The 15,559-nt window shown below is 38.5% G+C and overlaps 2 protein-coding genes and 1 long non-coding RNA gene across 4 annotated transcripts; 1 reads left to right on the top strand and 2 right to left on the bottom strand.

Moving 5' to 3' along the window:
• The first annotated feature begins 1,646 nt into the window (after positions 1–1,646).
• On the top strand, positions 1,647–6,704 carry LOC112178724. 2 transcript variants are annotated; one of them, XM_024316920.2, is made up of 7 exons: positions 1,647–1,698; positions 1,809–1,910; positions 2,609–3,143; positions 3,730–4,040; positions 4,145–4,201; positions 4,943–5,397; positions 6,192–6,704. In XM_024316920.2, exons 3-7 carry the CDS (start codon positions 2,725–2,727, stop codon positions 6,453–6,455), a joined length of 1,506 nt encoding a protein of 501 aa, XP_024172688.1. In that variant the 5' UTR covers positions 1,647–1,698; positions 1,809–1,910; positions 2,609–2,724; the 3' UTR covers positions 6,456–6,704. The 2 variants fall into 2 exon arrangements, with proteins under 2 accessions (XP_024172688.1, XP_024172687.1); XM_024316919.2 differs by having other exon boundaries at positions 4,934–5,397.
• Positions 6,705–7,734: 1,030 nt separating this feature from the next.
• LOC112178003 lies at positions 7,735–9,396 on the bottom strand. Its single transcript, XR_005802545.1, has 4 exons — positions 9,254–9,396; positions 9,027–9,180; positions 8,470–8,550; positions 7,735–8,146 (listed from the first exon to the last, which is right to left on the bottom strand). It is a non-coding gene; the product is annotated as an uncharacterized LOC112178003 (long non-coding RNA).
• A 5,298-nt stretch (positions 9,397–14,694) lies between these two features.
• On the bottom strand, positions 14,695–15,180 carry LOC112178002 (inositol 3-kinase-like). Its single transcript, XM_024316226.1, has one exon. The coding sequence runs from the start codon at positions 15,178–15,180 to the stop codon at positions 14,695–14,697; it is 486 nt and encodes a 161-aa protein (XP_024171994.1).
• Between the last annotated feature and the right edge of the window lie 379 nt (positions 15,181–15,559).

Raw genomic sequence — 15,559 nt, 5'->3', positions numbered from 1 at the left:
AAAAACAGTTCCCTACATGGCCAGAAAACCACCAGAACGCCGCCACAGGCGGTGGCACACCGCCGTCGGCCAAAACTCAATATTTCACAAAACTCCCAACATCAAAGGTATTCATCTAAGCATGCTTGTGAATTTTCATAACTAACTCAAAGTCAGAAAACAAGCATAAAGGGTCGAAAACTACCTCACAACCCGTGGATTACTGTTCAATCCGAGTTGAACCAAGTTTCACGTGAATCGATCCAACACAACCACCACAGATCGATCAAGGAGCCTTCTCTGAACTCAACCAAGGAAGCATGAAGCCACGAAGTCCCCGGAACTACGTTTTCCGACCGGGTCCAAATACACCAAACTCCGCCGCCTTCTAGCGCCATCACCGCCCCGAATTGCAGATAGAGGACACCACAGGGAGGAACGGACGGCCACGACGAAGTGATCTGGAAAGTTTCGTCGCCGGAGCTCGCCGGAAAAGCCGGGTCGGGTTTTCGGGTTAGGGTCAGTCGCGGGTGAGGAGAGAGAACGGAGCATTTCTGGTTTCCGGAAAAGGAAAATGGAAAATGGAAATAGTAAGTTTCCGAAAATGGAAACTCCTATTTATAGAACTTTCCCAAAACTTCAAACGCTCATAACTTTCACATACGAACTCCGATTTTCGCGTTTCACATGTTCAAGAACTCGTATCGACGCGCTCTACAACTTTCATGAAGGAAGTTTTTGGAGAATCCCCATGAATAAAAAGTCAACTCTTGCGCCCCCCTAAATGACGCTTCCTGAATAATTATTCCCCTGAAATACTTCCGCTCCATCCACGAGCCACGAAACCGTCCGATACCCACAATTTAAATTCCGGAAAATCCTCAAAAAATAAATACGAATTTCCGGGGCATCACACAAAAATTTAAACCCAAACCTATTCTATTTATTAAACGGGTTACCCCTTTCTAACCTGCTTAACCCAGTTAATAAATAGGTCGTGTCATGTTGGACAAAATGACTAATTTAAGGGTTAACATTGCGACCCATTTAACTAAAAAAATGCATAAATTGATTAAATTCACTAAAAACTTCACAAGAAGAAGAATATAAATAATTATATATAATTCATAAATAATCATAATTATAAAGCAAAATATTTTAGATTGTCTAATTCTATGATCAAGTACTCCTAATATCCAAAATTTCAAGAAGAAGTATAGCATAATCGGTTTATACGAGTTCACTTATGTTGGCGGGTTGACCCGTGGCCGACTCGGTTTTTAATTGTGTAAGTTTAACCCGCTTTATTTCATGCGGATTTCGAGTCGTGTTATCGAGTCGTGTCGGAATTAACAACTCAACTTTCAACTTTAACTTCCGACCAACCTTAATGAATACTAAATAAGAGACCCGCTCTATAAGCCTCAGCCTCCAAAACGGAGTGAGCATGAACAAATGGTTTTGCAAAAGCAGCAGCAACCTTGGGGCTAGGGTTTTGAAAAAGAAAGTTTTGAATTATAAACAGGAAGTCTTTAATTAATATTTTTTGAGACTTGGTGTCTGACGTCTTTCCCTCTTGTTCGTCTTTATCAAAGAGAGCCAAATACATTATCAAAAAAAAAGAAAAAAAAAGAAAAGAAAAGTATATAAGCAAGTATAGTCGGGCTAAGGCCGCCAAGCTTTCAGAGTATCACTACTCTCTCTCTCTCTCTCTCAAAGGTAAGAGCAAGTAGCAGATTGTTCAATTTCGCATTGTTTTCTCGATGATATCATCATTCTGATTCTGAATTTGTGATCCTTGTCCATGTCCTGGAATTTTTTCTTCACAGTCTCAGTCTCAGTGGAAAAGGAAAGTTTGAGGAAAACGCAGGAGGAGCTGGCTGAGCTACACCACCCAATTTCGAATAATCATTCACCCACCAACAATCCAGGTAACATCAACTCTTGCTTCTGTACATGAATTCTTAGTAATTTGGAATCTGACAACCTTAAGTAACTTCTGTCTTTACCAAGTTTAGGATTCAAATTTGCCACTTTTTATAGGCTACAAAATGCTTTAGTCTATGAAACAGAGTGTACAAGACTTAACACGAAGAACACTTGAAACCGAAATGACTTCCAAACTCGTTTATGTCTGATTTGGCACTCTTTTCAATGCTTTTGTTCATATTCAAGACCTGATGACTACTCTAAACAAGGTCATATATGCAGATACCAGCATTCATGTTTCAGTTAACATTTGCTATTTTTGAGCGCACAATAAAGTAGATTCTTCTTTGTTTATATATTAATGAAATTCGGCAAGCGAGTCTCATAACATGCGATTTATAGTTGTACAATCATAATATGCATTCTTATCAGCATTTGTGTGAGCTGTACCCACAATATGTCCACTGTATCACTCAGTAGCAAGCATTCAATTGCTATAACTCAGTAACTCACCTTTTGTCTTCCCTATCGCTAGCATGACCAAACCTCCGATCTTTGCTCTGGATGTTCCAGTAATCCACACTGATATACTTAGGGTTCATATCTTTTTAGTGATGTTTCTTTCCAACTTTAAAATTAGAATGACTCTGAATTGCATTTGATTTTGGACTGAACATGAAATTTTTATTTTTGACTTCAGGACTCCGGCACACTGCTAGCATGAACTGGTTGAATCACCTTTGGGGAAAGCTAGAAGGGAATGTTTTGGAGCATCATTGATCAATACAAACAGACTGATTCTAGGAATCTCCTGCTATGGCACCTGCCCAACCATTTACAGACATTGAACAAGACTGTAAACCATGTGTAAATGCAAAAGTTGAACTACGTACAGAGAACAGGAATTCCCTAGAAAACTCATCTTTGGAGGACATACCGTGCATGAGTAACCGTGACGACAACTGCATCAGGATGAAATCTGTCCTGAATGGAACAGATGAGGCTTTAATGTGCATTGCGGATGTGGATGTTGACATAATTGAATGTGGAAATAATCATAACTACAGCTTGAAGGCTGAAACTGAAGACCCTGATGCAACTGAATATTCAAGCTCCTTTGCGGACACTGTGTCTGACACTGAGAATTTTAGTGAAGGTGAAGTGGAATCCCAGTCCTTTCCCCAGAACGGTTTGACATCTGCTTTTGATGCATTTAGTAGTGCATTTCAAATGAGGTATGTCAAAGTTCTTACTGCATTTTAGTAATTCTAATTTCTTATTCAGCATCTAAATGAAAATTCTTAATATCAAATTCTGTTTGTTTCCTCTTAGTATATGTGTAGTTGTTATTTTGTTTGTATGTTACAAGCTGTAACATGTATTCTTGTTGAAACATACCTAAACTGTTAGTAGAAATCATTTCTGTGAAGCTTTGGTATGAACAGTAGTTCTTTGCATTATCTTGAAGAGTAGCAATCTACTTTGTACGTTTAAATTCTTTCAGTAGCTAGATAATATTACAAGTTGGTCTGATTGTTAAGCATACATGAATAACTGAGTGTGCACTGAAACGGACATGACCATCCACTTTCCTTAAGGATTGATGCCCATGTTGATGATCATCATTAGAGTAAGAGGGAGGAAAAAGAAAGCAAACTGAATTTTCTGGTTCCCATTTACTCTAAGATATGAATTTGAAGCGTTGATTTTGTTTTCTAGTAAATTGATTGATTATGTTTCAACTTATTCAGACTAATGTAGACATGTAGCAACAGGATCTCAGTTGACTTACAATCCCAACTGCCTGTATTTCTATTTCAGGAAGAAGAAGTTGACAAATCACTGGAGGACCTTTATACGTCCTGTGATGTGGCGGTGCAAATGGATGGAATTGAGAATTAAAGAAATTGAATCACAAGAATTGAATTATTCCCGAGCGCTTGCAGCATATGATCAAAGAAAACGTTCAGCATTCGACCAATTTATATTAGAAGAATCTGGTTCAACGTCATTGCCATTTTCTAGTCAGGGCCTACGAAAAAAATCTATCAAGCGGAGGAAACGCAAAAGAATTGAAGAGACAACTGATATTGCATCGTATATATCACATCATAACGCGTTTTCCTATTTCGGTTGGTGCTTTTTCTTTATAGTAATTCAAAATATTTTTGTTCATTTGGTCTCCTTGCAGAGTCTTCCTCACAAAGATTGCCGACTAATATCGTATATGTTGCAGAAAATAAGAGATCCGATCCTGATAGCACATCTCTGGCTGACGAATTTAGTAATGCAGGTAATAGTTTTTGCCTTGTACTGTTCTTTTTGATTGAATCACTTGAATGACATATCAAGCTATCGTAATTTACTTTCTTCACTAATATACCAAAAAAAGAAACGGCAGTCATGGTGAGATAACGTCTGTGATCCATGGGTTCTAAGGAAAATAATCAATGAGGTCAATTTTTCAAAAAACTCCCATTTAGACAAGTCAATTTTCTTATTCTCAAGTGGTCAGATTACTGTTTGATAGTGAAAATGAATGTGCAGCATCCTGTAAGACAATAATTTTTTTTTTAATTTTTAAAATTTTTAACCATTGGGTCATGTTACAAGCATAACAAACTTTTGAGGATACTTGTAGTAAGAAAATATGCTTAAAAATGTTGAATTCTGAAAATTATTTTCTGATAGTATTGTTTTCCAACAAAAATATAAAATTTTCCAACACTCCAACAGCAATGGTCCACAGTGGGGATTTTTTTTTTTACTGAATGAAAAAAAAAAAAACTCATTTAATGACTTTAAAAGGAATTAACCCAAAATTCGTTTCAACTATTTACTCTTAGATAGCTTACATTACATGAATACTTTCATTCTTTCCAATCTTGATCAAATCAGTGTTGCTGTGCACCATACTAATTCCTTATTAAGCTACGATGTTTCTGTTTAGTTTGTTTAATTGGAATGTTTAAGTGTTTTCCCCAGTAATTACTCAAAACTTATTTTGCCATTCTTGTGGGGGTAGTAATCACAGAACATAGTGCTGATTACAATGATAAACTCAGCACAGCCGATGAGTGGTCGCTCCTTGAGTTTCGAGATGGTGATAAGTCCTTGGAGCATGTCCTTTGGAAAATCGAGACACTGCACTCTTGGGTTCACAAGCTGAAGAATCAAATTGATGTGGTGATGCCCAAAACGGCTGCTATATTTTCTTCCTCCGAGAATTTGAGCATTATTGTACCCTGTGATGGACAGACCAGCTCTGCCCATAGTCCAGCATTCTCTGCCGGCAATGGAGATGGAATATATGCTACAACTCAGCAAACTTCAGAGTTCAATATTGGGGATCTGGTAATGCCTGAAAGTGTAGTTTCCAGTTTTGGGGACGCTCTCCCTGCTCCTGATATAATAGAAAGCTCTGTGGGACTACTGTCTGCTACTGATGCCATCTTCCATCAGCCGCAGTTTAGCGAATCAAGTGAAGATGTAAGCATTCACAACAAAGCATAAATTATCATTCTCGCCCAACTCTTCATGGCCTTTCCACATTCTTTTTCACTGAATTTCAGATAATTACTTAAAAATTAAAATATACTGGAAAATGTTTTATTGTGTGATTATGGGTTCTCATATAAATAGAACTCTCTCTATTAACATAGAGAGGGCAAAAATCTGCTTTATGCCATTTTTATGACCTTGTTATGTTTATCAGTCTTCCACATCCTATGAAAATTTTAATCATGGTACATATGTGATCAAATCTTTTAGTTTTCTAGTATGAAATATGGTAGGGTTGAAATAGTGGATGCCATATCTTCAACAACCGCCACACACCGACCTTTCTTGAACCAGATTAAGATACTTTTTTTTAAATCTGCATTCCTTTTTCGTTTCTGACTGATCAGTTCCCTTGAGGTGATGTCAGAATCTCTTCCTTGGAAAAAAATAGATACTGCAAATTGTTGTTTGCATATGTAGCTACTTCTGGGAATATAGTTATTTCATATACCAATTATGCTGTTTTGTTCACATCCCCCCATTGATCAGTTCCCTTGTGGCAATTTCACTATATTTTCCTTAACACAGTAATTGCATAAATAGTGGTGAGAATACTCTTATTAGTAAACATACGAGCCCAATAATTACATCTTGTTTCATTGCTTGACAAGATTTGAAACCTAGGACATGATATATTTCCCAACCTTAGCCCCAAAATCTTAATGACACTCCATTATTTATCTAATTTGAAAATCTTGGGTATGTTACGTTATAATTTACAGATTGTGGATAATGTCTTGATACATAATGCGGCAGAAGGAGAGAAGCGCACTTTCCGAAGGATGACTGACGAGCCCATAGAGAATCATCAGCAGCAACCAGAGGAAGGCAAACAAGAAGGGCCTTGTGCAACTCCTTCATCAACTGTTGAATCATGTTTAGGGTTAGATGTAAATTTTCCAAGAAACAAGAGAAAAAGAGGGGAGCGAAGAACAGGTTCAGATGTTTGGAGCAAGAAATGCTCAGGCGAGCCTGGTAGCCAATGAGTTGCATCTCCTTTGCTGGATATTTATGGAGTTCTTCACATAAATTGATACAAATGTTTGTTTACAGTCATGTTGGATTATTGGTTGCTAGATTTAGTGCTAGTGGAGTCTACAAACTGATCGTTGTAGCTGACGTTTTCAAAGTGGCCAGCATTTGGGGTTCCATTGAACAAGAACAAAAAGAAATTTGCAGGCACAAATTGTTCCCATTGGTTTCTCTCTTCTAATGTAACTTTTTATTTTTAGTTTTGCACTATGTGTCTGTAGGGATCCAACTCACTAATTCCTGGGTGTAAAAACAGGCCACAAAAACTTTTCTCCCCCCTTGAGGCCACAACGAGAAAATTGATGTATTTTCGACAGACCACTTTTGTATCAGATTCATCACCATTAATAAAACTTCGAGCAAGGTATGCTTTTCACCCTTGGCTCATTCGATATAGAAAAATGCTTAAATGCGCAGTGTGCTCGAAAACTCATGGGATAAGTGCTTATCTGTAGGTGAAATGTCTTAAATTTAACTCAAAAACTGTTTGTTGTATGTTCTAAGCTGTAGTTTAATGAAATTATTTTGTAAATAAGTATCTTAATAAATAAATCATGCTGCAATACGAAGCTACCGATTAATTGCTGTTTTACTTATATCTTCACAGATTACTTGAGACTTTTATTCATCAAGTATACAGAAAAAGACTGATCCAACACACACACACACACACACATGTACAGTCCATTCCCTTTATATTCATATGGCTCTTGAAACTATGCAACAGTCTAAGATCAGTGCTTAGTATAATCAAACCTTGTTGGACAATCATAATTCAATCCACTCTATTTCCTTTAACTGGATAAAAAAAAAAAATGTATGAAAACAACAAACAACATGTGTAAGCCATACAGTAATTCCCCTAATTATTTATAGGCTCTTAGCAGATCAAGCAATTAACAAAAGCACAACCCTTAACCAAGCCATAAAATGAAAATCAAGAAAATACTGTCAATAGAGAAATGGGAGATTAAAAAAGGTTGAGGGAGAGAGAGACAGAGCAAGAGAGAGGGAGAATATAAACAAACCTGAAGGATTGTGGGTGTTATGCTGAGTTGATACATTGGACTGTGATTCAAGCATCATTATGGTGGAAGTTTCAACACCAAATTTTTCCTTTTCCAAGAGTGGATAGCGTTGATTTAAGGTAAATTTACTTGTTGCCAAAGGTAGTAGTCACAATCTTATTTAACAAACATTGCCTCATCCTATCTGAATGAGATAGAACTCTGAGAAAAGAATAAATGCTGATTCTACTCAAATTTTGAACTTCAAAATGGTACAAAGTTGCAATTTTCAGTCAATAATGAGTCTCACAGTTGAGCCCGTTCCTGAAACGACTCATTATGTGTAAAGACACGGACACATACACACACCCACACTACTGTAACACAAACTGGAAAGTTAACTACCATATATGCTAGTGGCTGATTGTCCAGTGTTCACTGAAAGATGACTCAAAGTCACTCAACACACTACCAAAATCAGAATTACTGAGACCAGGCACTAGTCAACCACATAGATCCAAAGAGGCAATATCTTGGACCAACCAATCAAATCCCTCAAGCAGTCCCTCACCCGTGTATGCACTGCAGCCAACAATATTCCAGTGTCGAGTTTTATCCATAGCCTCCAAGTTCAAAACCTAGACAAGTATAATATAAACTATAATAGATATTCATGATTGGAAAAATAAAAATTCATATTGGTATCTACATATAAATTGGTTTCAACCAGATGAAGAAAACATCTTGAAAGATTTTACACAGCGGTGCTGCATACAAATCACATAGACATGATTAGTGACCATACTGTTGCATTTTAATTTCATAACAGTGGATACAACAATCAAAGCAAACATAAGCAGAAAAGAACGAAACTGTTTCTGGGTGAAGGCATACAAAATCCCAAATGCGTTCTATCAAAAGCTACATTTACCAGTCAATACAAGCTGGCCTAGAGCCTTACCTTGGAAATCTCTTCTAGAGTAAGGGCACCTTTTATGTCCTGCTTATTTGCCAGTATCAATAAGGACGATCCTGATAACCTCTGTCATATGAGCAAAACAAGTTGGCGTCTTAGAACAATTCACTAAAATAGTGGTTACAAATGACAAATCAGAAACAAAAGGAAAACACAACACTAGTATCAGGACTTTAGACCAGCAACATTATGAATTATCATAGGTTAACTGAAGTGGCAAGGAGAACCAAATGTGCATCTCAATATAAGTAATCGGTCAATAGCCAAACAAATTGATAGGAATACTCGACATAAACTAAGGGTTTCAGGATATACAACATGAATCCATAAGTGGAGAGGTATCACGGAAGTTTGCTCCAACAAATAAACACTTTCATAGAAAGCCCCTAGCAGCATACCCAAAAATGAGACACAGACGAACTCCAAAAAACATTTTAAGGATATGAAAAGCTCCACACAAGTCTTATTGTAGACTAGGTATAGCAGTTGAAAACATTACGGAGCACAGTTAACTAATGAGCAAAACTCCACATTATAGTTACCTCTCCTTTAAAAGATTATGGAGCTCCAATTTACAGCCATCTAATCTTCTAAGATCTGAACTGTATACACGACCATCAGTTTGTTCAAAATAGTTTCTCCACAATAAGATGGTATTGTATTTTGACCCCCCACATCCCATATATTAGTGTATACCTGCCAAAATCATATAAATACAAATTCAATAAACCGAAATCATTGCTAGTGTTGCATAAAAGAAAGAAGTTACTTTTGGTAAGTGAGGGTGTTGATGTTGAAGCCGAGGGTGGGAGTGACAAGGCTGGTGTCCTCCCATTTAGGGATGGCAATGGGGAGGGTAGGGTAAGGGGATTAAATTACCATCCCCATACCCGACTTCATTCTTCATCCCCATACCCTCCCCAATCCCCGTAATAAGATACTGGGGATTCCCCGTCTCCGTCCCCATTGGGGATTAGGTCCCCATACCCGCCCCAATCCCCATTAACAATATTACCAATTTATTATATAAAAATTTATACAAACAATTATGAATTGTAAAATATGAAGTTAAAATTGAACATCAAAATAAAATAAATTTCTTATTTCAATCAAGGAAAATTAACATGTTGATAAAAATCTTTTATTAAAAGAATCTTCCTTTTTTTGAACATATTTATTAACAGAATTTAAATATTGACAAAAAGATTAAGTTTACATAAATATTTATTTATAAATAATATCAAAAATATATATATAATAAATATATATATGTATTTCTTATAATTCTTATTGGGTGGGTATGGGGATGGGGATCAAAATACCATCCCCGCCCCGTACCCGATTTCAAAATTCGAATACTGGGGATCCCCATCCCCGTTACCCGATTTTCCCCGAATTTCTCCCCATTAGGGTCGAATACCCTATGGGTACCCTACCCGATGAGGATTTTTGCCATCCCTACTCCCATTAATCGTGAGCGCAATAGTAGTCTTGCCCGAATTGTCAAGCCCACTGCATCAACAAAAACAACAAGAATCAAATAAATGAGGCAGCCATTAAATTCTCATATAGTGTGTGTATTATAGAGCGAGACTTACACCATGAGTAGACGAATTTGTTTTTCCTTCCTTTTAATTTCTCGAATAATGTTGAGAAGCCCCATTTCAGATACCGTTGGATGCCAATTCGGGCTGTAAATCAAAATCTAACATACCATGGGCTGTATCAAGCGAATTCTAACCTTGTATGATAATTAAGCACACTATCAACCACAATTGTGGAGTGTTGGATGCCAATATCACTAATATTTTGGAGTGTTTCAACTCTTAACTGGAACAAAAGATTCAAGCAAATAAAAATTGTGGAACCAAAAGAAGGTAATCAAAATAAGTAACACCAATATTTCAATGAACCCACTAGGTACTTGGTCTAGGAAAGTTCACTACTTTACTAGTTATTATGTAAACAAGGGCATTGCTGAATCAATTCTACAAAGATCATCTTCTAGAACACTATCCAATTTTAGTCGAATTTGTTGTCAACATAGACTGTTAAGGCAAGCCAATTTTAATCCAACAACAATCTCTCTATTTTTTTTTTCCTTTCGAATTTTCAACTAAAAACTCAAAGTTAAAACAATTTAATGTAAAGTTGATAATAGAGTTCACCAAAATCGAGTGCTTTGAACACTTTTTTCACTATTTCGTTCTCACCACATTGAAAGAGTCTCTTTGAGATGCAAAGTGAGGGCATTACTAAGAAGATTAAGAAATTAAGGGATTAAAAAAGATGCAGAATGCATGTTCAGTTCGTTCAAAACATGCAATAGATTTACCTCGGCTGCTGAAACCTGCACTACCAGGCCAAGAAGCAGAATAAAGGAATACAACTTATTTACAAAAAAACGTATCCAAGTCAGATGCGAGCGTATCCAACCCGTATATCGTATCGGTACGGGCGTATCCGTGCAGGAAAAAACTGAAGGATGTGATTGTGATCGTTGGTTATAGTTGAAAACTAGGCAAGTCCCCTGCGCGATGCTGCGGGTCTGTTTTTTTGTTTGTTTTTCCCCCCCTCAATGTAATATGCAATAGATTGTAATCACAATCTAACAAATATTAACTGAATATGCTATTGTTTTACATATTATGAAATCTAGTATTCTGACCAGACTTAAATAAATACATATTTCAAAAATGGATCAGGGATTGATGTCTCAGCTGTATTTTAGCCATGTTTCTGTATTTACATTTTTCAAAAAGAGCGAGATGTTCTTTATATACAAATCACAAAAGTTTGTTAGAAAATTTAAACAACCAAGTAAAAGGCAAATCCATGCTCTTTTTTCACAATCTTTTTAGCATTACAATATCTCAGTGAAAGCTTCAATCACATGATCTGTTCCAACAGCAGCAGATTCTGAAGATTGTAGAAAATGACTACAATGTCGGCTGTGTACTTCATTTGGATAGAAAAATCTAATTTTATCAGGTATTATGAGGCGCTAATATCATACTGCATTGCAGCAATTGTGTTAATTTTATTATTATTATTATTATTGTTTTTTTTTTTTGAAAATCAAACTAGTGAAAAACAAACCTAGATTAATATGCTTGACTTCTCAGTTGAGGCAAAGATGAAAATTTTTAATTTCTTTGAACATCAGGTTAGTAGCTCTGGCAAAATCTTCTTAGCTCCCATTAAAAAAATTAATAAGTTAGTAACAAAACAAAGAGCCGTCCCCAATTCAGGCTTCCAGTATGGATAAACTTAAGGGACCTTGACCCATAGCACCAAAATGACTTAAAAGTAGTCCACTTACACCATCAAGAGAATTTTGTTCCCATTAACCCCATTTAATAGCTAAATGACGATTTTGGCCTCCATAAAATTGAAAACTACATCCCACTCTATCTCCCTCGCTGTCTCCCTCTCGCCCTCTCTCTTTCTCTCTCCTCTATCTCTCTCTCTCTGCAGAACTACTGCCTCAGCCGGCTTCCGGCAAATCTCGGTTAGTTGATCCTCGATCTGCTTTTCTTCCGCCTCGGCCCTCTTCTCTCATCATCAATCTCTCTCTCTCTCTTCTTCCTCGATCTGCCTTGGACGACGATTTGCATCTACGTCACCTCCAAATCTGCATCTAAGATTTTGCTCGAGAAGTTCATGGCGCGGCCTCAGTTCCTGACTTCCTCCCCAGATCGCGATCGTGCCTGCCTCCGCCCCACCGGAGACTTCACTAGCGTCTGAACCACGTCCTTGAGTCCAGCAGGTCTACCTGGAACGGTGAACACATGAACTGGGCGTAGGAATCACCGGCGTCTGAACCATGAACTGAGCGTTTCGATTCCAGCAGTAAGGTTCCGAATTGTTTCGGGTTCGGGCATCTTGCTTCTCTCTGTTTCAAAAGCGTAGGATTTTTTTTTTTTTTTTTTTTTTGAGGAGGAAAACATACTCTGTTTCTTCTTCTGTTGTAATGGTTCTATTGTCCAAAAAAAAAAAAAATGGAGCATGAAAAGGTTGCTGAGGGCTAAGAAATTTGAAGTTAATTGGTCATCTCTTTTGCTTTTGTGAAATTGTGGGCATACATACTCTGTTTCTTCTTTTTTTGGATAAAATGAGGGCAAAAGAATAGAAGGAAAGAAAAAAGAAAAAGAAAAAGACTATTGGAGGGCAATAGACGTTTGTTAAATGTCTATTGGGGGTCAATACACATCTATTGGGGGGCAATACACGTTTTAAATTGATGTAATCTCCTCTTTTTTTTCTTCAATCAAAGCTTTATTTGTCTAATTATAGGAAGATTAGTTCCCATTTCGATAATCGAAACGTCTATTGGGGGGCAATAGATGTCTATTGTATTGGGGGGCAACAGACGCCTATTGAGGGGCAATACATGGCTGATAGACCTCTATTGGGGGGCAATAGACGTCTATTTAGGGGCAATACATGGCTGATAGACGTCTATTGGAGGGCAATAGACGTCTATTAGGGGAAAGTTGGCCGGAATCCGGTGACCGGAATCAGGCGAAAGTTGGCCGGAATCCGGCGATCGGTGATCGGAATCCGGCGAAAGTTGGGCTGAATCCGGCGGCCGGTGACAGGATTCCGAGGGCTCGTGACGGGCTCCGTCGAAGTCTCATATGGTTTCTCTCTCTCTCTCTAAGTAACAAAAGGGTGAGGGGTAAAATGGTATTAAAAAAAAATTAAAAACAAAAAAAAAATCTTAATGGGGTATTAGGGAAGAGTCCCTTAGAGTGTATTGGGTAAGAGGGAATTAAAAAAACTTAATGGGATAAGTGGGAAAAAAATCCCTAGAAATGGGGTAAATGGACAAAAACCCTAAACTTAAATGTACACATTTCTATGGGATAAACGGATCAAAATTATTGCCTGGTGCTGCAATTAGTACCCAGAAATATCTCCTTGCATAAGAAACAATAATCCAGTATACCCAATCCCAATAACCAAATTTGCAAACCACCAAAGAACAAAACCCCAGATACCCAATCCGAAATTAAGCCCCAGACACCGAAAACAGATAAAACCCAGATCAGATTCTAGGCTCCAGAGTCCAAATTCACAAGCAACAAACACTTATCAGCAATGAATCAGTAGTGGGTTAAATAGCGAGCAAATAAAGATTTCAAATTGAAGAACAAAGAGAGTAGCTACTTACAATGTAGAGAAGCCATTTATATTTAATCAGGAAAAAGGTAATTGTATTACTTAAAAATAAACAGAGAGTATGAAGGCAGCACAAATATATAGAATTTAGACAATGAGATCTCACAAACGGGGACATTCAAGTATGAATTACTGACCTGAAATTAGATAATTGAACATCTTGACAGGTGATGAGAAGATTACAATTTATATTCCTTTTGAATAAGAAGGAAAAACAGAGGATTAAATTTTGCTTACTACTTTTAAGGGTTCATCAGTTCAGTCCCTGTACTTCTAATTTAATCAGAAAAGTCCTTACACTCTCCAATTTCATCAAATCGATCAAGTCCATCATTATTCCGTCAATTTTCGCTGTTAAAATGCTGATGTGGGACCTTCTCACAGGAAAAATTCCCAAACTACCTATCGCTAAACAGCCGCCGACGCGTTAGTGTTGTGAATGCAGATGGGTAGTTTGGAAATTTTTTTCGAAAATTGAAGGAGTGATGACAGATTTAATCGATTTGATGAAATTGAAGTGTGCAAGGACTTTGCTGATTAAATTAGAAGTGCAGGAACTGAACTGATGAACCCTTAAAAGTAAAAGTACAGAGTAGTAAGCATAATTTAGTCAAAAAACAAGGGGGGTGAAATTTGCACCCCCAAAATTGCAAACCACACCCACCTTTCATTTTTTAAATAATATTTCATGTCTCTCTCTTTATACTTCCTAAAACACCCTCGGGTCTTTTCTTCTCTCTTTCTCCCCTCCCCTCTCTCTTCAGACCACCCCCAAGGTCCTCTCTCTCTCTCTCTCTCTCTCTCTGTCTCTCTCTCACACACACACACACTGTTCTCTACAACCAAAATTATCCAAGTTGGGTACCTCTTCTACGGCGCCGTCACCGTCGCTCAGCCCTCGGCGGTGCTTGCCCTCCCCTGGCCCTGGCCAGCGATCTCTCTCTCTCTCTCTCTCTCTCTCTCTCTCTCTCTCTCTCCTGGGCAGCAAGAGGTGAAAGAACCTACTCTCTTTCAAACCCACAAGCTTCACAGCCCCATCAAAAACCCGAAACAGAGCCTGAATGTCCACAAACACAGTGCCGCAAATCTCCACCAGTTCCCAACCCTCTCCACCGTAATCTCGCCGCCGACCACAATTGCCATTCCGAAATCAAACCTGGATTCGGGCAGATCCGAGGGGCAAATCGGGTCGCAGGCCACCCTCTTCAGAACCCGATCCTGCTGGCCTTCCCCTTCGATTCTAGAATCAAAATGCGCGTGGGACAGAGTCGTCCTGCAATCGGATACCACAATCGGGTCGCGGTGGACCGAGTAAGCAAAATCTGACCCGACTTTTGATACCAGATTGTAGCTCACGGAAACGCCGTCGAACAAGTTGGAGATGAAAGAAGCGGCCCCGCCGAGCGTCTCTGCCAAAACGACGTCGTCGTGGATGAGAACGTCGTGGCAGTAGTTTCCGGCAATCAGGCACCGGCGAGGGGAGGAAATGGGCTGGGTTCGGTTTCTCCCCATAAGGGGTTTGGATTGGGATTCGTGATCCGTCAGTGCACGTTAAGATCATGGGTGGGAGACAATAAAAAGGGCGCTAGGGTTAGAGAGGCGTCATGAAAGAGAGAACTATATAGAGAGGAAGAGAGAATGGAAGAAGACAAAGTTGGGGATTTCCACAGGGAGAGAGAGAGAGAGAGAAATCGCTGGCCAGAAGAGAAAGAGATCGCTGGCCGGGGCCAGGGGAGAGCGAGCACCGCCGAGGGTTGAGTGACGGTGACGGCGCCGTAGAAAAGGTACCCAACTTGGATAATTTTGGTTGTAGAGAACAGTGAGAGAGAGAGAGAGAGAGAGAGAGAGAGAGAGAGAGAGAGAGAGAGAGAGAGAGAGAGAGAGAGAGAGA

This window comes from Rosa chinensis, chromosome 7, assembly GCF_002994745.2.
Source record: "Rosa chinensis cultivar Old Blush chromosome 7, RchiOBHm-V2, whole genome shotgun sequence".
Classification (NCBI taxonomy): Eukaryota; Viridiplantae; Streptophyta; class Magnoliopsida; order Rosales; family Rosaceae; genus Rosa; species Rosa chinensis.
The sequence above is the reverse complement of the archived record's forward strand: the minus strand, read 5'-3'. Positions and strand labels throughout refer to the sequence as shown.

Coding starts and splice junctions, on each gene's coding strand:
- LOC112178724 (XM_024316919.2), top strand. CDS start 2,725: ATGGCACCTGCCCAACCATTTACAGACATTGAACAAGACTGTAAACCA. Junction 3,144..3,729: donor AGTAGTGCATTTCAAATGAG/GTATGTCAAAGT, acceptor TTTCTATTTCAG/GAAGAAGAAGTTGACAAATC. Junction 5,398..6,191: donor TTAGCGAATCAAGTGAAGAT/GTAAGCATTCAC, acceptor TATAATTTACAG/ATTGTGGATAATGTCTTGAT.
- LOC112178002 (XM_024316226.1), bottom strand. CDS start 15,180: ATGGGGAGAAACCGAACCCAGCCCATTTCCTCCCCTCGCCGGTGCCTG.